The sequence below is a fragment of the Tamandua tetradactyla genome, chromosome 19 (assembly GCF_023851605.1).
Source record: "Tamandua tetradactyla isolate mTamTet1 chromosome 19, mTamTet1.pri, whole genome shotgun sequence".
Lineage (NCBI taxonomy): Eukaryota > Metazoa > Chordata > Mammalia > Pilosa > Myrmecophagidae > Tamandua > Tamandua tetradactyla.
The window spans coordinates 27072314-27099331 of record NC_135345.1 but is presented as its reverse complement, the minus strand read 5'-3'; the positions used below and the strand labels follow the sequence as shown (position 1 = coordinate 27099331).

The following is a 27018-nucleotide window of genomic DNA, read 5'->3' as shown; positions in this document are numbered from 1 at the left end:
GTGCTAATATTCAAATGTAAAAAGAGCATTGATAAATCTATGGTTTGGGACATACAGTGTTCAAAGACATAATTTGTAACAACTACATAAAAAGGTGGGAGGGTGGAGGGGTATAGGAACAGTGTATGTGTATGCTACCGAAATCAGGTTGGTATCTAATCAAGCATGATTCTTATATTTTTATGATGTTAAATTTTAAGTTCATGGTAACCACAAAGAAATGAGAATGGACAATATGGTACAATACAAAAAAATCGAATAAATATGAAAGCAGGCATTAACAGAAGAACTGAGAGACAAAAACAGTATATGACTTTAAATGACTAAATAGCAAAATGGCTGAAGTAAGTATGGCATTATCAGTAGTGACTTCAAATATAAGTGAATTAAACTCTCTAGTCAAAAGGCATAGATTACCAGAATAGACTTAAAAAATATGCTGTTTGCCAGCACGGTACTGGCATAAAGATAGATAAACTGACTGATGGAATTGAATAGAGTGTTCAGATATAGACACTCCCATCTATGGACAATTGATTTTTGATAAGGCAGTCAAGCCAACTCACCTGGGACATAACAGTCTCTTCGATAAATGGTGCCTAGAGAACTGGATACCCACATGCAAAAGAATGAAAGAGGATCCATATCTCACATCCTATATAAAAATTAACTCAAAAGGGATCAAAGATTTAAACATTAGATCTAAGATCATAAAACTTTTAGAAGAAAATGCAGGGAAATATCTCATCAATCTTATAATAGGAGGCGGTTTCCTAGGCCTTACACTCAAAGCACAAGCATTGAAGAAATACATAAATAAATGGGAACTCCTCAAAATTAAACACTTTTGTGCATCAAAGATGTTCGTCAAGAAAGTAAAAAGACAGCCTATACAACGGGCAACAAAATTTGGAAATGATATACCAGATAAACATCTAGTATCCAGAATATATAAAGAGAATGCTCAGTTCAACAACAAAAAGACAGACAACCCAATACAAAATGTGCAAAAGACATTACAGACACTTCTCAGAAGAGGAAATACAAATGACCGAAAGGGACATGAAAAGATGTTCAACTTCCCTGGCTATTAAGGAAATGCAAATCAAAACCACAATGAGATATCATCTCACACCCACCAGAATGGCCATTATCAATAAAACAGAAAACAACAAGTGCTGGAGAGGATGTGGAGAAAGAGGCACACTTATCCACTGTTGGTGGGAATGTCAAATGGTACAACCACTGTGGAAGGCAGTGTGACAGTCCCTCAGGAAGCTAAGCATAGAACTGCCATATGATCCGGCAATACCATCGCTAGGTATCTACTCAGAGGACATGAGGGCAAAGACACAAATGGACATTTGCACACCAATGTTTATAGCAGCATTATTTACAATTGCCAAGGGATGAAAACAGCTCAAATGTTCATCAACACATGAGTGGCTAAGCAACCTGTGGTATATACATATGAAGTAATATTATACAGCTGTAAGAGAGAATAAAGTCATGAAGCATATAACAACATGGATGGACCTTAAGAACATTATGCTGAGTGAGATTAACCAGAAACAAAAGGACAAATACTGCATGGTCATACTGATATGAACTAACATTAGTGAATGAACTTGGAGAATTTCAGTTGGTAACAGAGACTATTAGGAGATTGAAATAGGAACTGAAGGGATACAGGCTGTTGTGCAACAGGACTAATTGTAAAAATTCAGAACTGGATAGCACAATACTGCCTAACTGTAATACAATAATGTTAAAACACTAAATGAAGCTGAATGTAAGAATGATAGAGGGAGGAGGCCTGGGGGCACAAATGAAATCAGAAGGAAAGATAGACAATAAAGACTGAGATGGTATAATCTAGGAATGCCTAGAGTGTACCATGATAGTGACTAAATGTGCAAATTTAAAAATGTTTCTGCATGAGGAAGAACAAAGGAATGTCAATAATACAGGGCATTGAAAATAGATGGTAATTAATATTTTAAAACTTTAACCTATGTGTGAGACAAGCAAAAAATGTTTATTTGGTACAAAATTTTTATTTTGACTAGTGCATTTCCTAATATACCTTATATGGACAGCTTAATCAAACACCATAGTACTTGGAACCTTGTGTAGGGCATGAGATTTTGTAGTTTAGTCCAGAGTGATGCCCAGATAAATCCCAGAGTGATTTGAACAGTAAATAGGGAAGTATTTGAGAGAAAAGGGGAATGGTGAGAAAGGGGGAAAACTCAAGTTCCCCAAGTGGAGAATTCTTGATATTCTCACAGGCAATGGGGACAGCCAAAGCAATATGCTGAGCCTCAATCTTGAGGTTTGTTCATATGAAACTTAATCCTGCAAAGGATAGGCTAAGCCTACTTAAAATTGGGAGTCACCCCCAAGAGAACCTCTTCTGTTGCTCAGATGTGGCCTCTCTTTCTCTGCCGACACACCAAGCAAACTCACTGTCCTCCCCCCTCTACGTGGGACATGACTCCCAGGGATGTGGACCTTCCTGGCAATGTGGGACAGAAATCCAAAAACGCACTGGAACTCAGCATCAAGGGATTGAGAAAATCTTCTCGACCAAAAGGGGGAAGAGCGAAATGAGGCAAAATGAAGTGTCAATGGTTGAGAGATTCTAAACTGAGTCGAGAAGTTATTCCGGAGGTTATTTTACGCATTAGATATCACCTGTTCAGTTAAGGTGTAATGGAGAGACTGCAGGGAACTGCTTGAAAATGTGGAGCTGTGCTCCAGTGCCTATGTTTCTTAAAGATAACTGTATGATGATATAACTGTCACAGTGTGACTGTGTGGTTGTGAGAGCCTTGTGTCTGATGCTCCTTTTGTCTACCTTATTGACGGACAAGTAAAACCTATGGATTAAAAATAAATAAATAATAGGGGGATCAAATGTTAAAATAAATTTAGTAGATTGAAATGTCAGTGACTGGTGAAGGGGAGGTATGGTATCCATGAATTTGTTTGCTGTTTTCTTTTTATTGCTTTTTCTGAATTGATGTAGATATTCTAAGTAATGATCATGATAAAGAATATACAACTATGTGATGATAGTGTGAGTTATTGATTATACAACAAGAACGGAATGATCACATGATAAGAATGTTTGCATTTGTATGTGGTTATGTATCATAAACAAAAAAAAATGCTGTTTGCAAGAGACTCAGTGTAAATTTAAAGACAAATAAGTAGGATGAAAGTGAAAGGATGGAAAAATATATACTATACAAGTAATAACCCACAGAAAGCTGAGGTAGCTATACTAATTCAGATAAAACAGACTTGAAGTCAAAAACTTATCAGGACAAAGGTCATTATATACAGATACAGGGTCAATTCAACAAGAAGACATAATAATTATGAATATAAATGCACCTAGGAGCAGAGCCCCAAAATATATGAAGCAAGTAATTGACAGATTTGAAGGAAGAAATAGATATTTCTACACTTACAGTGGGAGACCTCAACACCACTTTCAATTTTGGATAGAACACCTAGACACATGATCAATAAAGAAATACAAGAGTTGAATGATATTCTAAATGAACTACACCTAACAGATATATATTGAACACTTCACCCAACAGCAAAAGAATACACATTCTTCTCTAGTACATATGGATCATTCTCCAGGTAGACCATAGCTTACATCACAAATAAGTCTCAGTAAATTCAGAAATAATGATATTACACAATATAGCTTTTTGATCAAAATAGAATAAGCTAGGAATCAAAAACAGAGGGAGAACTGGGAAATTCAAAATTTATGGAAATTAAGCAATATTTTCTTTTCTTTTCTTTTTTTTTTTCAGCAATGTATTCTTAAACAACCAATGGTTTAAAGAGGTTGGGTATTACAAGGGTAATTAGGAAATATCTTCACATTAGTGAAAATGAAAACACAACATACCAAAACTTACAGAATGCAGAAAAGCCAGAACTAGAGGGAAATTTACAGTTTTAAATCCTTACATTAAAATAGAAGAAAAATTTTAAATCAGAGACATAACCTCAAAACTGAAGGAAGCAGAGAAAGAAGAGCCAACTAAAGCCAAAGCAAGTAGGAGGAAGGAAATAATAAATATTAGTGTGGACATAAATGAAATAGAGAATTAAAAAAAACTAAAAAACAAGAGAGAAAACCGACAAAATCAAAAGTTGGTTATTTTAAAAGATAATAAAATAGACAATTCTTTAGCTAAATTGGCAAAGAAAAAAAGGGAGAATGCAAATAAAATCAGAAATGAAAGGGGACCATTACTCCAGACCCCAGAGAAATAAAAAGAACCATAAGAGGATACTATGAGCAACCATACACCGACAAATTAGATAACTTAGATGAAATAGACAAGTTCCTGGAAACACAGGAACTACCTACACTGACTCAAGAGGAAACAGACTATCTCAATAATTGAATAATTAGCAAAGAGATTAAATCAGTAACCAAAACTCCCAACTAAAAATAACACCCATGACCAGAGTATTTCACAAGGAAATTTTACTAAATACTCCAAGAAAAATTAATACAAATCTTGCTCAAACTGTTCAAAAATACTGAAGAGGAGGGAATATTCCCCAATTCACTCTATAAAGTCAACACTACCCTCATACCAAAGCCAGATAAAGATACCACAAGAAAAGAAAACCACAGACCAGTATCTGTTATAGAGACAGATGCAAAAATCCTCAACAAAATACCAGCTAACTGAATCTAACAGAACATTAAAAGAATTTTATACTGTAATCAAATGGGATTTATTCCAGGTATGCAAGCGTGGTTCAACACAAGAAAATCAATTAATGTAATACCCATTTTAACAGAATAAAGGGGAAAAAAAAAAAACACATGTTCATCTAACTGATACAGAAGAGGAATCTGGCAAAACCCAGCACCCCTTCTTGATAAAACACTTAGAAAAACATGTTAGAAGGACACTTCTTCAACATGTAAAAGGGAATATATGAAAAACCCACAGTTAATATCATAATTAATGGTGAAAGACTAACAACTTTCCTTCTAAGATCAGGAACATGACAAGAATGCCACCTGCCATCATGGTATTCAACATTGTACTTAAAGTTCTAGCCCAGAGTAATTAGGTAAGAAAAAGAAATAAAAGCTTTCAAATTGGAAAGGAAGAAGTAAAATTTTCACTATTTGCAGATGATACTATCCTGTATACAAGAAATCCTTTTTAAAAATCCTCAAGAAAGTTACTAGAGCTAGATAATGAATCCAGTCAAGTAGTTGGGTGGAAGATCAACGTTCAAAAATCAGCAGTATTCGTATTCACTAGCAGTGAGCAGTCTGAGAAGGCAATCAAGAAAAAAATTCTATTTACATTAGCAACTAAAGAATAAAATATTTAGAATAAATCTACTCAAAGATGTTAAGGATTTTTAAACAGAAAACTACAAAATATTGCTAAAAGTAACCAAAGAAGACCTAAATAAATTGAAGGGCATTTCCAATCTTCATGGATTGGAAGACCAGATATTGCTAAGACATCAATTCTACCCAAACTGATGTAGAGATTCAATGAAATCCCAATCAAAATTTAACAGCCTTTTTGCAGATTTGGAAAAGCCAATCATCAAATATACATAGAAGGGTAAGAGACTCTGAATAGCCAAAACCATCTTGAAAAGAAGATTGAAGCTTGAGGACTCACATTTTATTATTTGAAAACTCATATCCAATAAGGGTTTAATGTCCAGAATACATAAAGAAATCCTACAACTCAATAACAAAAAAACAAACAACAAAATGAAATAATGGGCAAAGACCTTGCACAGACATTTCTCCAAAGAAGATATACAAAAAGCACATGAAAAGATGCTCAACATCACTAGATATTTAATGCAAATCAAAACTACAATGTGATAACATTTCATACCCACTAGAACACCTATTATTAAAAGATAGAAAAAAACAACAGAAAATTACAAGTATTGGAGAGGAGGCAAAGAAAAAGGAACACTTATTGTAGGTGGGAATGTAGAAGAGTACAGTCACCACAGAAAACAGTATGGCAATTCCTCGGAGAGTAATCCCACTGCTAAGTATATATATCCAAGAAAATATTCATAGCGGTCATTATTCACAATTGCCAAAGTCGGAAGCAACTCAAGTGTACATCAACTGATGAGTAGATAAACAAAATCTGGTATATATACACAATGGAATATTATTCAGCTATAAAAAAGGAATGTATTGATATATGCAACAACATGGATGAATCCTGAAAACATCATGTTGAGTGAAATAAGCCAGACACAAAAGAATTGTATGCTCTTACTCAGGAAATAAACAGAATAAGCAAACTCATAGTCAGAATCTAGTATACAGGTTACCATGGGAAGGGGCAGAGGTAGGAAATAGGGAGATAATGATTAAATTGTATGGAGTTTGTATTTGGGATGATGGAAAAGTTCTGGTGTGGCTGGTGGTAATGGTAACACAACGTAGAGAACATAATTAACAGCAGTGAATTATATATTTGTATGTTGTTAAAAGTGGAAATTTTAGGTGCAAGGGTAGTTCAGTGGCAGAATTCTCACCTGCCATGCAGGAGACCTGAGTTCAATTCCCAGCCCATACACTTCACCCCAAAATAAAAATTCAACAAATGGTGCTGCAATAATGGGGTACTCACATGGAAAAAAAAATGAACTGTGATCCCCTCTACACAGTATACACACAAAAGAGTGTGTGGGGGGGGATTTTAGGTTATATATGAGTTTCTAGAATAAAAATTTCAAAATATACAATGGATTGGGCAATACAAGCAGCGAATGCTAAGGAGTACTGCTAATAGTTCAATTGTAAAAATTGAACTCAATTCAATTTTATATAATTTATTGAGTTTATTGAACTCTCATCAATTATAACAAATATATAACTCATGGTATTAATACTAAGGTGGTAAATGAGAATCCTGTATTTTATGCATGATTTTTCTGCAAACCTACAGTTTCTCTAATAAAAAAAATTGACTGAAAAAACAAACAAGGCGCCAAGAAGGGAGGCAGCATAGTGTGGCAGATTCTGGAGTCAGACTGCTTAGTTCTGAATCCGGTTCCATCACTCACTAGCTTTGTGACCTTGCGCAAGTTACCTAACATTCCCATTTTCTCAAGTTTAAAATGGTGGTAATTCTGCTATCTCAAACAATATAAAAAAATTAGAACCATAATGTAATACCACTATACACACCAAAATGATTAAAAAAAAAGAATGTGGATTACACCAAGTATAACAAAGATAAAGCACAACCAGAATAATCATACATTGTTGGTGGAAGTGAAAATTGGTACTACTACTTTTAAAAACTGTTTGGCATTGTAATGGTTAGGGACATGTGTCAACTTGGCCAAGTTGTGGTACCTGTTTATCTGATTGGGCAAGTGCTGGCCTGTCTGTCGCAATGAGGACATTTCATAGGATTAGGTCATGATCACGTCAGCTGCATCCACAGCTGATTCCATTTGTAATCAGCCAAAGGGGAGTGTCTTCTACAATTAGTGATGCTAAATCTAATCACGGGAAGCCTTTTAAGGAGGACTCAGAGGAGACAGGTCCCATTCCTGCTTCGGCTGGTGAGCCTCTCCTGTGGAGTTCATCCAGACCCTCCATCGGAGTCGTCGGCTTCACAGCCTGCCCTGTGGATTTTGGACTCTGCGTTCCTGTGGTCATGTGAGATATTTTTATAAATTTTATATTTGCAAGTGTTCCCTGTTGATTCTGTTTCTCTAGAGAACCCTAACTAATACAGGCATTATCTATTAAAGCTGAACATATACAAATCATATGGCCAGAAACTGGATTCCTGGTTATATACTCAACAAAAGGGAATATGTATGTTTAGCAAAAGACACAAACTAGAATGTTCACAGCAGCCTTATTTGTAAAAGCCACAAACTTGAAACTTCCCAAATACCCATCAAAAGTGGAATGTATATATAAATGTGTGGTATATTCATACAGTTGCAAAATGTAAAGCAAAAAGGTGAACTGCATATTCACAACAATATTGCTGAATCTCACACACATATGTTGAGCAAAAGAAGTCAAACCTCAAAGAGTACACATTGTATGATTCCATTCATATAAGTTCAAGAACAAGAAAAACTAATTGACACTGTTAGAAATCAGGTTTGAAATGGAAGATAAATATTAAAAAAGGGTAGGAGGATGGTTTCTATCTATCGATCTCGGTGGTATTGTAGTAGATGTGTACAATTTATAAAAATTAAATGAACTGTCCTCTTATGACATATGGACTTTTCTATATGTAATAATAACAATAATAAATCATAAACTTCCTTATTTTATAGAAGAAGAAGAAGACCCAGAGATGTAAAGTGACTTGTATAAATCACACAGCTAGCCAGTGGCAGAGGGAAAACTAGAAAGCCCCCAGACCCTCTGTCTAGTATTATTTCTAGTACAATATAGGACTCCCATACTCTGAGTCAATTTTACTTCCTTTACATTATAACTAAGCATGAATTTGTTCTCTTATGAAAAGTACACTGTACTTATGCAATAAAAAAGAGAAAAGTCAGGGAAATTATGTGGATAGTTAAGGTTTAGAAGACCTTGATTTTTAAAACAAATTTACTCTACATGCCATTGTTCACTTAACTTGATATGAAAAATAATTAAAGTAAGATAGTGGTAGCCAGTTGAGGAAATATGAGTGCTACCGATGAAGATTATGCCAATACAATGATTTTTGTACATCTTATGACTTTTGAAAACTATTTAAAGCATCTTCAAATAACAAGACTTACAAAATCTAGTGGAGTGTGTAAAGATTTCTTAATAAAAATATATTTTTTAATTTAGTTGAATTCTGATAATTACAACATATGGAATCCTTTTCAACAATTAATAGTAACCAAAGGAGAGAGGAAAAGCTTGCTTAGTTTTTAAATATTAAAAAATTACTAGGTTAGTTTGGAAATAGCAAGATAAACCTTAAAATTTCTCTAAATTATGATTAATTATATGCCACATAGGAGAAATACGAACCAGGAGGCACTTGTGTAGAATCATCTATACCCAGTTGTCCTGTATTTAAGCTCAGTTCTACAAAGAATCCTTTCTGAAAGACAACATACATAGAATTAACATATATTTGAGATTTTGCTACACATAATAAGGAAAAAAAATCACCTTCTCCTAAATACCAGTTTAAATAAACATGACAACGTTAACTGAATCTTCTTCATCCACGTACCTTTAAAAAGGACACTTTCAAATATCTAGATTGCAATGCATTAGTCCAAAATTAAGGAGAATAATAAGCATGTTTCTTTTTACTACAAGTATTACAATGTGACATGTTATATTCATGTGAAATATGCATGAATAGAAAATACATGTCTAGGAAAAACACATGTATAAGTATAAGAAAAAGAAACTTAAACACATATTATTTCTCCAAATGTACAACCTTCAGTGATATTTTTTATCTCCCCTAATTTTTCCTGTTTAAGAAAGGCTTTTACTTTGATGTCTTCCGATCAATATGAGTGATGCCATTACTTAAAGAAACAATTTTTAAAACTGTTCTTGATTTTTAACTTTTTAGGTAGTGGAATAATTAGTAAGGCAGGAAATGATAACTATCCTTTTGAGTTAAGAACAACTTAACTTTTCCTAAAAACATACATACACACCCACTCAAACAATATATGTAGCACATATCAATTTTATCTCCTAAAATCATTGTCTAAAATCATTAATATAATTCTGTATATGTGCTTTCTGTGGTACTGTACTTCATTCAACTCTTAATGAACTAAACACTGAAAATATCCAAGACAAATTAATTTTTAAGAAAAACTGGATCACCAAGTGTTCTGTTACAATAAGGATATATTAGATTTATTACCAGACTGCTACTTACGTACTGATGTCTGAGGAAAGTAAATATGCTTGTCTGGTATTTTTTTTAAACATATAAAAACTCCATATTATTAACATTCATTTTATTCCCTAAGTAATTAAATATTTCTACTAATATTTGCTTCAGTATTTCATTACTATTTAATTGCTAAAATCATTCTTCCCTCTCCTTTAAAAAATTGAATTAGTTTTTAATCCTTCTCAATTATTTATTATTATTTAAGCTAGTGATTTATCATGTCCCTTGCAAGAGAGTTTTTCAGTCTAAAACACAGACAATATTTTTGTGTGTATTCTAAATAGCAACCATTATATTTCAATTTTTCAACTACATTGATTTTTATCTGTACTTTAAAAAGGCACTGCATCCTATGCTATCCATCTTTTTTTTTTTTTTTTTGCATGGGCAGGCACCAGGAATCGAACCCGGGTCTCCGGCATGGCAGGCGAGAACTCTACCTGCTGAGCCACCGTGGCCCGCCCTATGCTACCCATTTTTAATGAATAAAAGATAAAAATATAATTTTTTTCTTCCATTAATCATTGTCTTCCATTTATTCTAAGACACTTTTCCTTCACTGACTTCATTAGAACAGATCATGCCTGTAATTGATTTTGATGAGATTCTGTACTGTTTTTTGACTTGGTATGTATGATATTTATATTGTTACTGAACTGGTTTAAGGCTTCTGTGATATTGTGAAGAAATCAATGGATTTTGTATAAGGGAAGAACATGTCTTTGGGGGTCCAGAGGGTAGAATGTGCTGGTTTGAAATTATGTTCCCCAGAAAAGCCATCTTTCTTTTAATCCTAATTCAATGTTGTGGGGTGGAAATTTGACTGGACTGTTTCCATGAAGATATGACACACCTAGTTGTGGGAGGAACTTTTTGGATTGTTTCCATGGAGATGTGAAGGCCCACAGATGCTTAGAGAGAAAATCACTGGCATCAGAAGCTGGAAGCAACAACTGGGAACAAGGACCAGTAGATGCCAGCCACCTGCTGTCTATGTGACAGATATTGGTCTTTCTTGAGTCAAGGTATGTTTCTCTGGATATTTTAGTTTGGACATTTTCATGGCCTTAGAATTGTAAACTTGTAACTTAACAAATTCCCTTTTAAAGATCTATTCCATTTTCAATATATTACATTCCAGCTGCTTCAACAAATTAATACAGATGGTTTCCCGTGCACTTATGCACCCTCAGGACTTCACAGTGCCTGACATATAGTAGAGGGACCCAATAAATACTGCACCACACCACCAAGCTCTAGTTCCAACACCTGCCTCCATGAGTCTTATAGTAAAAAAGATATACTCAGTAACTTCACTCTAGAGTTAAAGAATTTCCATTTCAAGAAATTTCCCTTCAACATGGTTGAATCTACATAGTTCATGAACTAGGTTTAAGGGCCATTGATTATAGGATCACAGGACTCACTGAGCCTCACTAATTTCAATACTCTTACAGACAGCCTAGGCACAGATAGACAATGAGTCCTGGAGTCAGAATCACTGTATTGCCATGCTGCATGATGCAGAGAAGTCAGAAACATCTATCTCTGACAACTGCAGGAAGAGAAAGATTAAGCATATTCTTGGTGGGTATAGCCTCAGTTTCCTGGAAATTAGCCACAGCCAAGAATACATACAGGTCAGCTCAAGGTCCCTTTAGTCAGAGAAAAGGCATAATTAGTCTCACTCATATACATGTCATTTTCCCTTACGTAATCCTTTCCCTGCAAGCTTTTTGTCATCTTTTCAGACCAGTTCAAGTGGTAATACTTCTGAGATGACTTCCCCACCATTTCTAGGAGAATTTGCATCTTTGTCTTCTGTACAGTCATAGCACTTTGTTTAAACCTCTACTAAAAGGACTTGCAACAGCTGCAACCAAATACCATTTTACATGCTTTATATATTTGAACTTATTTGTTCTGTACAACATTCAATGAAGCATCACCATTATCCATATTTTACAGAATAGGAAAATAAAGCACAGGGAAAATAAATAGATTGCCCATGGTCACAAAGCCAATACGTGGCAAAGCCATGATTTAAACCCAGGTTGGTTAATTTCAGAGTCTAATCATCTAACCATCATTCTCTGCTACCTCCACATGCAGCAAATAGTTTAAGAAGTGAAATCAACAATAGCAGTAGCAGCAACAAAATAGCAATTCCCCATCTTACAGCTTCTTTCCCAATATACATACAATCATAATTGACTCATTACCCATGAACAACCACTTTCAGCTTCTTCTGGTATTTATCTCAATATCTCCAAGTTACAAGTATATATTGTTATCTCTTGTTCACCAGTTTCAAATACTATCTATTGACTTTGCATGGTAAATGAGGATTTTAGCTCATGTAAATCTCCTCCCCAATCATACCAATATAATTATATGTCAATTCTTAATCAAATCATATTAAGTTTACATTATTATGGTTATATAAATATTATTCACTGCTTAGCCACATAGTACGCTACAAAGGTTTCCTTCCTTGTACTTTCTTTAATTGTTTTATCACAATTAAACTATTTTTTTCACTTATGCAATTTTCTCGAATCATTTATCTCTTTTTACACCCTTTCACAACCCTGAAAAGGTCCTCCTCAATACGATTTTGCATGTGGTAAAACCTATCAAATCATCAATCCTTTTGCTATTTTCTAGGAGACATCTTTCCTGCAACCTTCCAACCTCCTGCTCAAATCTGGGATTGCTGCATTCCAGTCCTGTTGCACAGCTGTTGTCCTGGAACCTTTCTTCACTCTCATTATGGAAGTTCCTCCTTTTCTTGGTTGTAACTTCATTTCCTGGATCCCATGTTTTGCTCTTTTTATTTACTACCTTGCTACAGAGCATTTCTATCCAAGCAAATATGAATGGAACATAAATATTGTAGATCACATTCGTCAGAAAATATCTATTCCAACTTCACATTGATTGACTCTTGGTTGTGTGTAGAATTCTAGATTTGAAATCATTCTCTTAGATTCTTAAAGCCATTACTGTAAAATCTCCTGGCTTTTAGTCTTGCTGCTGAGAAGTAAGATGCCACTGTGTTTCTTGATATTTTGTGTATAATGTGTTTTTCTTCTATAAAATGTGTTTAGAATCTTCTCTTTTACCAGGGCCCTGATGTGGGTCTTTTTTCATTCATTGTATCAGGTACTGGTGGGACTTTTCATATACAGAGATCCATTTCTTTCTGTTCTTAGAAACTTTTAATAAATTTCCTTATTTCTGTTTTCTCTTTCTGGAATTGCTACTGGTCAGATATTGGCCTTTCTGAATTGATTCTTTCTTTTGAAAAAATATTTTCCCTCCTACTTTTTATTCTTTGGGCCTTTTGCTTTTTGATCTATCATCGGGTAGGCATTTCCTCAGCTTTTTTCTCAACTCTTCTACTGAATTTTTTGCATATCATATTTTTGATTCCTAAAAGTTCCTTTTTATTCTCTGTCTTATTCTTTTAATGAAACTCTGTTCTTATTTCACAGTTAATACACCTTATCTCTCTGAGAATATTAATGATTTCTTTAAAGTCTTCTATATGGAAGAAATGCTTAACAACGGGCTAACCCCTTTGTCCATGTGAAAATGATCTTGGGTTTACTTATTCCAGCCCTGAAAATGTACTGGACTACAAAGAGAAATGTTAATGGAATGTGAGCTATGTTATCAAGCAACATTATTTACTGAAAAATGATGACCCTTGGCTGTAAACTGTATCTGAAATGGAGGGCTGTAGATGGACTATAAAAAATATTGGAAAAACTTGTGCCAACTCTTGGTTGCCTATGCCTAGTATGGTGTCTCTTAAGAGTATTTGGAAGCTATACTCATAAATGTTACAAGAAATAATTCCTATTATGTATGAGACTTTCTCAGGTTAGATGGCCTGCATTTACCTATGTGATTTTATCTTCCAATTGAAAATATATCTTATAGGGGCTGGAAAGTAGCTGAATGGCCATAAGGATTCCCAATGAAGTGTTTTTTATATATACGTATCATATATATATGATAATGTCATAAAACATCTATGTTTTCTATCCTATATTATTTATCAAATCTAAGTGAAGCTGGTTCAGTTCTGGTCAACTGTATACATGAGTGCACATGTAAATGCAAACATGAGATGATGCTTGATACTTGTGATAAAGTACTGCACTCATTGACTGAATTTGTTATTCTTCTCTACTTCTTTCTTTTAGTTTTGGGTTTTGCCTTTCACATTGGAGGCTTTCAAATTCTGGGGATCTAAGCTGCTCATTCATATTTAGGAACGAGGCGATAAAAACTAACTAGAAGCCCTGTCTGTAAGAACTGAGCTTAGAATGTGTAGGGCTTCATTGTTAAGTATTTTATAGTCACCAGCTGTCTTTTTTACAAGTGTTCTCCAAATCCATGCAAATCTTTTCTGTGGCATTCTTGAATCAGTGGAGGGTAGGAAAAGGAGAGGACTAGGTAGGCATAGTGAAAGGGGATTAAGAGGTGAAAGTATTAGTCTCATCAGACTTTCATTTAATTCCTCTGTTTTCAGTACAGTGTCCTATATTTGTACTTGTCTAGGTCTGAGGTCTCTAAACTATAGTCTTTTTGATTCTGATTCTCCAATGAATAAACCTCTGGTCTCCTGTGGTGGAGGAGGAGTCATCTGATAATGCAAGGTGGTAGGGACCTGGGAGTCTAGCTTCTTCTGATACAAATTTTTATACAATTTGTATTTTCAGTCCTGTGGCTCACCACTATCTTCTTGAGCCTTTCCAAAATCCTCTTGCTTCTTGTATCAGTCAGTGTCCCGTAAGGAAACAAAAACCATACCAGAAATATGAACAGAGAAAAAAACCAAAGTATGAAATGCAGAAAACAGCAATAGTTCACACTTAAGAAGAATGACCCAAAAAGGAATTAAGAACTTAGAAGAAGGCTCTATGCCCCCTACCAAGGCTGAGATTCAGACATTTAGGGAAAGGGAGTGGCTGTCATAGAACACGTGGACTAGTGGTGGCAAAGAAATTTGCCAGAGATAGGTATGGGTTAAAGCTGGTCCATGAGGGCTACTTGAAGTGAGTGGTGCTGGGCTGGCTCCTGCATACCAAGGCAACCAGGAAGGGAAACTCTTCCTCCTGCTATGGCCATACAGTGTCCCTCTGGCACTGTCTATTGACAGAGCCTAATTATCAAGTCAGTTGGCAAAGAAGTAACGTTTATAGGGTGCAGCTCAGTATAACAAAGCAGAGCCAAATAAAAGTGTATTTGGAGCTGAGAGATAATAAACTGATTATTGCCACATTTCACATCCATAATTCCCATCTTCTAAAGACACTGAAATTTGACCTTCTTCCTCCCTATGCCATTCATAATTCTCCCATCAGCTCTCTATCTTAATACATCTACTTTTATTTCCTAGTTTCACCAAAGATATTATTTACATTTCTGTGCTCCTTATTATCCTGGGGGTGATTAACAAAAGAAGAAGTTCTGATAATTTCTTAACTCTATATCAGGAAATTTTTCCACCTTCCCATAATTATTCTACTTTAAAACTAACTTCATCACCAAATTTGTGATGGTCTCCAGGAAAAATACAGTCTCTAATTCATCCTCAACTTTCCTTTATCTTCCTCAGTGTCTCACCATGATATAGATTCAGTAAAAGCTGGCTGGATTAAATAAAATGTACAGTGTTAAAAATAATTTAGTTTCAATCAGTTTGATAAACAGCCATACTTCAGGCATCTAAATCTCAAACAAGCTATCTTGTTTGAGCTATCTATGGTCTTTATCAAAATGAAGATAAAGCAAAAACATTAAAAGTTTGGGGCAAACTCATCTTTGCTCTACTAGAAAAGCAACTTGCTCTCTCTATATATACAAATTCACAATTTAAAAACTTCATTTTATTCATTTATTTAATTAGCATACTGTCCTATTATGTTAGATACAGGCTATGCTATAATATTTTTTAAAATGGTTACTTCTAAAATATGTTAATTTATTTGTAAATGTCTCTACTTACCAATTCAGGAATGTCCTTTACTTTCAGAGGAACTTGGATTAAACCCAAATGAGTCCTGAAACTAAGAGAATCACTATTTTCATAATTTGGGTTGCGAAGATTAATTAATACCTTTAAAAACAAATTCAACAGAATTGGTTAGTTTCTTTGTATGTTGTTTACACTTATAAAATTGGCAACGATACTTTTGGTGCTATCCCTATAAAATTAAAAAGTATTTGAGGCTACGGACATACTTTAATTACATTCCAAACCAATATAAAATTTTATTGAAATGTCAAACTATAATACCATAAACATGCTTTTAATTAGGTTGCTTTAATATTCTCAATAGATGATCTACCATATAACTTCAAAAAATTAAGGGTTTAGTTAGAAATAAAAACTGTGAGGTAAGAAAAAAAATGAAAACTGCCTCATCATATTTTACCAAGGAAGGTTTCAGAAAAATGAAAATTGCTTGATTACAATTTACCAAGAAAAAAATTTAGAACAAACTCTAACCCTTTTAAAATAAAAAATTGACAAGGCTTTTAGAAAAATGGGAAAGAAACACTGCAGGGTATCTCCTCTAAATCAACCTCATAAGGGATAAAAAGAAAGAAATTTTAGAATCAAATTCGTCATATAGAAGCAGATAAAATACATTAGATATTTGCATATCCTTAACCTAGGAATTTTATTTCTATGAATATGACTATGGAATAGAATTTTAAGGAAATAAAGATGCTTGGAAACAGTACAGAAAACCGTTAATGAAGTACTTTATAATAAAAAAGTATGAAACAACTGAAATATCCCATTAGAGAAAAATAGTTAAATTATGGTTAATCGATAAGATATAGTGTAATACGCTTCAATTAATATAGGTAAAGTGCTAAATGACATGACAAGTGTTCATAATATACTAAGTTTTTAAAAAAGTATAGTAAGTATAGTGGTTATTGCAGTTGATGGTATTGTGGGTAATTTTTACTTTAACTTATCTTTTATATTCATTCTCTTATTTTTTAACAGTTAAATGCATTTCTCTGGAAAGAATAATAATTTTAAAATATTTTTAAATTGAAACTCTTAAAGGAAAAAGAAGAGATCATCAAGAACTCAGTAAAGCAGATTATGGTAGCAGAAACACTACCTTATCTGAGGAAGTCATAAATGAACTAATGGTAACAAATGGCTGATAAAATGGGAATATGCTATATTGCCAAAATATTTTTCTAAAATTTCAAGCATGATATTCAAAATAAAAGTAACAGTGGCAATTGCTTTAAAAAATAAAAGATTTAGCAAAGAATCAACAGTGTTAAACATACACTAACATAGAATAGTGCAGTTTTAGCCTAATTACACAAATAAGGGATCATACTGCATGGGAAACTTACAAATATAAAAACAGAAAAAGAAGAAGAAACTATGAATACAGAATGACAGGAATGAGACAATTATTAGACCAAGAAAATAATTATAGAAAATGTTCTTGAATTAAAGAAGAATCTCAGCATAAATAAGGGAAGGATCCATTCAGCAACAGTCCTCAAAGAGACATGAGTTATAAGTTATTAAGTAGAATGTTATGAGCTATTAAGGAGAAAACACAGTTAAAGATGAGAACATAAAAATCACATGAAATTTCAGCCCTTAAATGTTACAAAAGAGATTTAATTAGCAAAGAGAAATAAAACGATCAACACAGAGGCAGTTTCTGACCAAATAAACTTCATTTTAAAGTTAAAAAGAAACTATTTACATCCCCCAAAGGCCTGAAATAATTTCTAACAGTTTTGTGCTGGCAAACCCAGTATCAGAGACATTAAGTGCAAAACAGATAAAAATTAAATGTGAAAGATCCATTATTTCATTTACTCATTCATTCAACAAATATTTATTGAGTATAACTATGCACCAAGTACTGTTCTACCTGTTGGGGACAGAGATGATGGTTGCTTGGACCAGGGAGGTAACAGTGGTGGCGGTAATTGGATAGATTCTGGAATTATTTTTTTTTAGATAAACCTGACAAGATTTGCTGATGGATTACATGTAAATTATTAGAGAAAGGTGGCAATAAAGATGGGTGAACTAAAATATTAATGAAAAAAAATTAATGAGCTCCGAATGTCTAGTGGAGAATCCTGTATGAATAGTCTATATGTCTCTTAAACTTCACTAATCTTATCTTCACTGAAGGACCTGTTCTTCTTCCTGTATTCTCTCAGTGAACAAAGGTAAATTACCTCAGTGCAATTACCTAATCTGGACACTTGAAAGTCAACCTTATTCTTCATTTGGCCATAGACCCTTCAAATCTAATCAGTCACCAAATCCTCCTTAAAATCTCTTTCAAATCTGTCCAATTTCCTTGCCATTTTCAATGCTATTCTCTTAGTTCAGACCCTCATCATGTTTTGCCGACAGTACTAGAACAAGGAAGGGTAAAAAAGGAAAACATTCACTGGGCACCTCTACGTATCAGGGAGCAGGTTACATGATTTTCAATAAAAAACTTCTTAATTGGTTTACTTGCCTCTAATCTTTCCACACTCCATTATGTTTTCCAAAAGCAATTTCTAAACACAAATCTGATCATGTTATTCCATTGCTTAAATTCTTCAGTGGCTCTGGGTTTTTATACGTGTTTTTTATATATCTGGAGATATTCTTATATCATCATTTCTTTCATATTATTTCCTTTTAATACGTATCTACTTATTTAACAGAACTTACCTCGAGAAAATCCTTAGGTGCATAAACAGGTCTGAAAAGGCTTAAATCTAGAATTTATAGAAGAGATTAAAACAAAATTTCAGTTAATATAAGAAGGCTTATTCATAATAAATGTTAGTGGTCCTTTCATAATGTTGCTGTGCAATTGGATCAATTCAAACATTTGCTGAGCATTAATTATTTGTCATACATTGTGTTACGTACTAGAGACACAAAGATGGAAACAGTACCTCCCCTTGACAGCCTAAATGACACAATTCTAGAAGAAATTGAGACCCCTATTCATAAATTTGTGATAGATTATTTATAAGTGAATTGATAGAGACCAAAGTTACTAATTTTTGAACTGTGAATATTTAAATTTATGGGTAGGGGAACTTTATATCCTTTCAAAAGAATTGTTAATTATTGTTAATTATGTCACTTTGGATCCATAATTGAGAAGGAACTTCTTTTCCATTACCACATATACAAAAAGTTTTTCATACACCTACCTACCTGGTTCATCAGTTCCCATTTCATTCCATTTATTGAGAAGTTCTTTTTGTTCTGCAACTGGTCTCTAAAAAAGGTAATTTTAAAATTGGTTTCATTTTACAAAGTTTAGCAGAGCAGCTGAAAAATAAGAATCAATAACTTATCTAGAAGTTTAAATAAGCTAATGCAACATAAGAAAAAATAATTTCATTACATCTGGTGAACTTTTTTTGGAATCATATTTAAATTATTAATATTTATCTATTACATTACAGCTAGTCTCAATGGTTCAATTAGTATATGGTGCTAATGAGCCCAAGAAAAGAAGGTAAATGACCTGTACTGGCCAGTAAATTTCAGAAAAAAAAACTGCTCCTCAGCCACATACTACATCTCTTACCCCATCCAGCAATCTCAGAAATGCATCACAAGGGGGACTGGCCAAGAGAGTATGACTGTGCATCAGGAATATCATCTTCCTATATGAAAGACAGTGTATCACACAATACTACATATGTAGACAATTTTTTCATTTAAATTTCTTTTTTTTTTTTTACATCTTTTGGTGCTTTCAGTGACTTGTGCTTGGAGGTTATACAAAGTACATCCTCTATATTCTGCCTTACAATAAGGAATAAATAGCAGGTAGGGAGAATGGAGTGAAAGTAAACTTGTTCTCTTCTACTCATGAGCAGCTACAAAGAATTGAGACCATCCCTCAAGTGGCCTCTTTCCTTTTCCATCTCTCCCCACTCAAAGCTCAGGATGACAGATAAATGTTCAGTATTAGCTCTAAATAGAATTCTAGTTCTGCAGAGAGAGGAGAAATTATTCTTCTTGTTTCCTCTTTTAATACCTGAAAGATGGTACCATATCAGCTATTACATTATCATAGTGTGCCAGAACTCCAACTCTGATTTAAGAAATATGGCTATTGTGCTGAATTAGGCAAAAAGTAAGGCAACCAAAGGTAATGCAAAGTCTTTAAATACCTGAAAAATCCATGTTAGATTCTATTATTTCTATCTATTCTCAAAAAGCATAGGTTGACTATAAAACAAATGACAGCATATATAACAGAAATATAAACAGAATGCATCCACATATAATTGATCTTTTATAGATTTTTTGTTTCAAAACAAATTGATACATTTTTAAAAAAGACATCTGCCTAATTTATAACTTCATAATACTTTCTAGTACGTATTTCACAATACTTAAACCAAGAAATGTTAAAAGTACCTTTCGTGCCAGTGGGATACTCAGTTCAGTGCACATACTATTTAAACTCTTCAAAATTCTTTTTTCCCAACTTCCCTGAAACACAAGAAACAATTCATGATTATTTCTAGTTAACAATACTTGATAAAAAATATTTAAAATATCCTTAGTTACAAAGAAACGGTGAGTCTGGTTGAGATTAGTTATCCCTATTCATTCATTCACCCAATAAATATTTATTACACAGTCTACTATGTGCCAGATACTATCCTTACTGCTGTAAACTACACAGTGAATAAAAGAAAGTCATGGTCCTCACAGAACTGCCATTCTAGTTGAGGATGGGAATGAGGATTAAAAAAAAAACAAGTCATATGGTGATAAATACTATAGTAAAAATGGCAGATGACAAAAAGGTAAATTAAGCATTTTATAAATGTTTGATACTTGGGAATTCTATTAATGACCTAAAAAATGAGATTTTAGAGAAATTATTATATTGTAATTTTTCAAACATTACTTTCATCCCTAAATACTTCAGCATGCATGTTCTAAGAATACAGACCTTTTCCTACATAACCACAGTATCATTATCAATCTAAGAAAATTAATACTAAATTTTCATACTATCATATAATATTTTAGTCAATATTCAAAAATTTTCAGTTGTCCCCAAAATGTCTTTTATAGCTTTGTTTCATGAATTACATTTCATGAATTATATTACATTTGCTTGCAATGTCTCTTTCAATGTAATTTAATCTATAGCTTCTCTGTTCTTTTGTTTTTTATGATACTGACTTTTCTGCAGAGTACAGGCCAATTATCTTTAGAATGTGTCACAATCTGGATATGTCCTATTGTTTTTTCATAGTATTGATTATTTCTTCTCTATCCCTTGTATTTCTTGTAAACTGGAAACTTTAATCTTAATGTTAAGTCATAGACTTGTACTTAATATACTTAATATACTATTCTTTTCAATGCCAAGCTAAAATGCCATTTTATACACACACACACACACACACACACACAAACACATACATATGCTTTTAGTTAAAATATGCAAAAATGTCTATGGACCATTTCTGGCTCATGAAAACCAACCAAAGCCCCTAAATTTAGACTTAATGAGGAAGAAAAAAAGAGAACTGTAAACTACATTATTCATAATGTAATTTATAACCAATTAAAACCAATCAATAAAGGTGGAATAATAACAACTTTCTCATATGGTTGCTGTAAAGACTAAATATATTAACACATATAAAGTGCTTCATAGAGTTTCCCACAATTAACATTAATTCAATAAGTGAAAGTTTTTATTTTATCTATCATTATTAGTAGCTTCTTTAACATGCATATTTAAATACATTATTTTCTTTCTCTGGGATATATTCTCCATGCTTTATCCCTATCCCCAATATCCTTATCCCTACTTTATCTGGATAAACGTTATCTACCTGTCAGTTCTCAGCTTAAATATCACTTCCTCTAATAAGCCTTCCCTTACATGATTGTGGGAACAGCAGGTGAGAGAAGACTTCTTAAAAAAAATTCTAATTAAATCAGTACTATAAAAGGAAAATTTACATAAATATTAAAAATCATATTTCTAAATTTTTATTATTTAACCTATTAGAGAAAAAGAACCAAATTGCTAGCTAGCTAATTATGATCCAAATGTTATCATTTTTAACCATTCATGAAAATGGGTTTTGAATGGATAAAAAGACAATACTCTGAAACAAAAACATAATTAAAGTTACAACAGACAACAATGTGTAGCTCATAATATATATATATTCAGGACTGTAGTATACAATTTTAATACAGCATGAAATCTCCTAAAAATTCAAACATCAAGACAATTAAAAATAAAAAAAAATTTTAAGATGATTTTGGAATGGCACTTTGAGAAGAAATCCTGAACCACATTTGCTAATTTACCCTTCAAAAACTTATTTTAGAAGAAAACACTTCAATCAGGTGTTTTACATAAAGTACAATTCTAAATGATTAATCATAGTTCTCCCAAATGGATATATCCTACTCTACCGAGAATTTCAATTATCTACTTAAAAGAAAACCCATAAGCCTCAAAAAGAAGCTCCCCACAAACCCATCATTAGTACTATGCTATTATTTTAACACAAATTTCAATGTCCACTTAGCACCTTCCCCCTGATTCCCTACCAGAAAATACAGAAATGGGACTGACAAATAAATTATTGAAAATTGGTAGTGCAGTAATACAAAATAAAAAGAAAGTAACAGTTTCCACATAAAAGACAAACTTACAAAATCAATAAAAGTCTTTAAAATGTTCATTAAAAGGAAAATGAATGGACTTTTATACTTAAAATAGACAGTTACCTTTTATCCAAACCCATATCCTCTCTAAATGAAATTATCGTTGCCTCAAATCAATTTTGATGATAATTGGTACCTATGGTATTAACTCAAAGGATTTCTAGAATTAAATAAATTAATTCTAAGGCATGAGAGTCAAAAGATTTACAAAAGAACTGCAATTATATTAAAATCTTTTTAAATGGGTATCAGCCATCTCCTTGATATTCTTTTTTGTAACAATGAAAGTAACTTAAAAGTAGATACCATGTCAAAAGACCCATGAAATTATAAAATTAACAAATTATGATTTTCTTTATCCTTACACAAAAAAAGTAAAACAAAATAAGTAGAACTCTGCTATCTACTGGGGAAACATGTTTATTGTAAAGAATTTGGAAAACAGAATATGTAAAGAGTAAAATAAATAACACCTATAAATTCCATCAATCAAAATAACCACTGTGCAGTCTTCTTTCATTTTTTCTATTTCTGTATTATTGAGATAAATATATATATATATATTTATGTGTAATTGAGAGTATATTCTTATGAGCTGCACGTTTATATGTAATTGAGATACATATATATGTAATTGAGTATATTTTAAAAAAAAATTAAAGTGGAATTATTTTATATTTGCTTTTTTGTGTTTAAGCTTACAATGTATGCATTTTCCTATTTCATGATATGTTTTCAACATGACATTTCTGATGGCTGTTTAACACTGTCTTTTGGAAGTACCGTGCTTTATTTAAGTGAGCCCTATTGTTTATTGTTAGTCATTTAGATTTTTTTTTAGTTTTTTACTATTATCATAAACATAAATTTCTGTATTTCTCTGATTCTTTCCTTTAGATAGCAATTTAGAAGTGGAATTATTAAGTAAAATGGAATGAGTATTTTTTAGGAGCGAACCGCCCCCATCTGTTGTCTATTCAATTGATTATTTTTAAAAATATCTATTGATATTTTTCTGCCATGGGCCAGGCAGATATTGGGGGTGCAGTGGTGAAAACAGAGACACAGGTCCTGCTTCATAGAGGCTATAGAATCTAGGTGACAATATGACAACCAAAGTACTGCGGTAGGATGTTCTAGTGCCTTCCATGTGGAGGACTGGAACCAAAGGAAAAGCACCATCAGAGACCTGGGGGTCAGAGAAGGCTTCCTAAAGAAACCATTATCTACCCAGATACAAAGGGAAGAGCAGAAACTAGCCATAAATATATGGGATAGAGGAGGGAGTATCAGGTAGAAGCAAGAGCAAGAGCAAAGGTTTGCTGGAATAACTGAAGGAGGCCAAGTATGATTAGACAGAGAATGTATGTGTGTGTGGAGGTAGAGGGCAGGAGAGAAGGATCAGGGGGTGGCGGCAAGAGATGAGACTAGAGAGGTAAAGAGGGGCAAAATCAGGTAAAGCCTTATAAGTTATCAGTAACTTGACTGCATCTATGGCTGATTATATTTTATAAATCAACTTACTGCTTATTTAAGTCACAAAATATCTTCACAGTGTTTGCTTGACCAAACAGCTGGACATCAAAACCTGACCAAGTGGACAAATGGACTTGACTTAACCATCATGGTCCACCTCATGCCAACCTGGCAGCCATACATATCTCCTTGAATCATACTTAATCTCTAAATAAGCACAATAATAGTCTTTTTTTTTGCCTAACAGTCAACTGTCCTGCATACAGCCAGAAACACAATAACTTTCCCCAGAATAGGGTACAAGTCCTTGAGTAATATTTACTCTTAAACTTGACAAGTATAACGTAAATACTACAACATAAGGTTCATATGGCTGCCGTATAAGGAAGTAAGAAAAGGAAGAAAACAAAGATATTTGTTTAAGTATATATATATATAAACATATTTATAACAAAACATGAAAGAAATATTCATAACTATTAAAGTTCTTGCTTCTGTAATTGATCCTGTGTTAATAGCTTATACTTATAACTACCTTATTCCACTGCCCATTCCATATTCCTTTTTCCCTCAGGAAGCACCTCAGCTGGTGACAGTTTTTGGCCTAGTGAGGTGATCCAAACTTGATCCAAAGTTTCAAGGCCTTCAGTAGTCCTGCTTGGACTGGGTTGTTACAATTTCCCATGGACTTTAATCACAAGGCATGGTAAAACTAAGAGACGCCCTAGGGGATCTCCTATATTCTAGGCAAACTCTTCTTTAATTTTATTGTGTAGTAGCAGTCCCATTTCCTCCTGATAATCAGGATCAATCACAGCAGCAGTACAGTACTTCCCTTCTTTGCCTATTGATTCAGAGGCCTGAGGAGCCCAAAATGGTTAGGCAGCAGTCTTAACTTCCAGTTCAATGGAATTATTGTTGTGTCTCCTGGTAGGAGTGCTCCTCCTTTTGGAATTAAGACTTATAGATCATCAGAGCTAAAGGTTACAGGAATTGGAGCAAAAAATTTTCTAGTCTCACTAGAGGTGATAGTGAGTGGTGCCACTCCCATTGCTACCCCTTGTTTCTTGGACTTGTTAATCTGGCTATAAGAAAAGTAGTACCACTGAATGGATGCTGATTTTGAGCATATACAGCCTTCTGGAGAACACTGTCCTGGTCCTGCAAGGCACTGCTACCCAGCTGGTGCTGTAATTGAATCCTCAAAGGGCCATTCCACTGTTCTATCAATCTGGCTATTTCTAGATAGTGGGGAACATGGTAAGACCAGCAAATTCCATTAGCATGTGCCCAGTCCCACGTTACATTTACCATGAAGTGGGTTCCTTGACCAGAAGCAATGCTGTGTGGAATACCATGACAGTGGATAAGGCATTCTGGAAGTATACAGATGGTAGTTTTGGCAGAAGCACTGCATGCAGGGAAGGTAAACCTATATCCAGAGTATGTGTCTATTTCAGTTAGAACAAAACGCTGCCCCTTCTATGATGGAAGTCGTCTAATGTAATCAACCTGCCATAAGATAGCAGTTTGAACAACTCAGAGAATGGTGCCATCTCAAGGACTGAATATTAGTCTCCGCTGCTTCTAGTTTGGGTACTCAGCTGTGTCTGTGGCCAGGTTGGCCTTGGTGAGTGGAAGTCCATATTGCTAAGCATAACCATCTCTACACACCATGGCCACTTTATTCACGAGCCCATTGGGCAATGACAAAAGTGGCTGGGGAAAGAAACTGACTAGTGGAAAGCCACACAAAAGATCACCTGCACTTGATACAAATATCTTCATGATTTTTGTACACTCAGAAAAATCCACCCACATACCTCTCCCCCAGACATTTTCTAGCTTGTATCACATTTTCTAGCTTACAATACATTTTCTAGTTCGTAATACAGCAACTTGTGTCCAAATTTTATTTCAATAACTAAACCATGGAGTCAACTGAAGGTAAAATATGTACCTATTTTATTTCTGAATTTCCAACAGACGTCTACTTGGTAGGCATTCAGTAAATATTCTTCAAATACATATTGTAATAATTAGTAGAAGAAATGACAAACTCCTATATAAATAGTTCAACATAGATTTACTAAGCTGTGACATAAAGGTCAATGTACTAGACCTAATACATAGATAAAATGTTTTAAAACTCTTACTGCTTTCCAACATACAATAAAAGCCAAAAAGGTGTGTACAGAAATTACTGTAATAAAATGAAATTTGTGATAGCAGCCATTAAATGATAGGGAGCTACAACAGTTCAGGAGACGGAGAGACCTTTCTCAACAAGGGTAATCAGAGCATCAGAGAAGTGCTATCTGAGCTGAGTCTTAGAACAATGGGATTTTCATAATGTGAAGCAGGCAGACAGAGCTTTCCAGGACAGAAAAATAAAATCAGGAAACTGTTAAAGATATAAGAGGGAAAGGCAAACGATTCAGGTGGATGGGCACATATGATAGTTAAAGCATAACAGAGATTGACAAAGTAGAAGGAGAAGCTGGGGACAGATTGTAAAAAATCTTAAATGCTGGACCAGTAGAAACCGCATTTGTTAGGCAATTGGGGAGGCACTGGAGATTTGTTAGAAGGGAGTGAGATATATCATAAAAGTTCATCTGCCTGTAGTTAAAGGTAGTAGTATTAAGGGGGACATTGGGAGATGGGAAGAGGGAGACTCAATTGAGAGATAAAAAGAACATGCTCAAAAATGTAAGTGTAAGAATATGGTAATGATAAAGCACAATGTTTGAAAAAATGTAAGCCCTCAATAAAAGAGAGTTATCCTCATCATCGTCATCATCATCATGATCAGTATGG

The 27018-nt window shown here is 33.8% G+C and overlaps 1 protein-coding gene across 4 annotated transcripts in view; it reads right to left on the bottom strand.

Annotated features, from left to right (window-relative positions):
* Positions 1–27018, bottom strand: part of TBC1D19 (TBC1 domain family member 19) — a 207030-nt gene that overhangs the window by 106315 nt on the left and 73697 nt on the right. For all 4 annotated transcript variants that reach the window (XM_077136549.1, XM_077136550.1, XM_077136551.1 and 1 more), the window contains 5 exons: positions 20431–20505; positions 19210–19273; positions 18712–18758; positions 15985–16095; positions 9065–9137 (listed from right to left, as the gene is read on the bottom strand). In XM_077136549.1, the coding sequence (XP_076992664.1) occupies positions 9065–9137; positions 15985–16095; positions 18712–18758; positions 19210–19273; positions 20431–20505 (370 nt within the window). The remainder of the gene's footprint in view (positions 1–9064; positions 9138–15984; positions 16096–18711; positions 18759–19209; positions 19274–20430; positions 20506–27018) is intronic.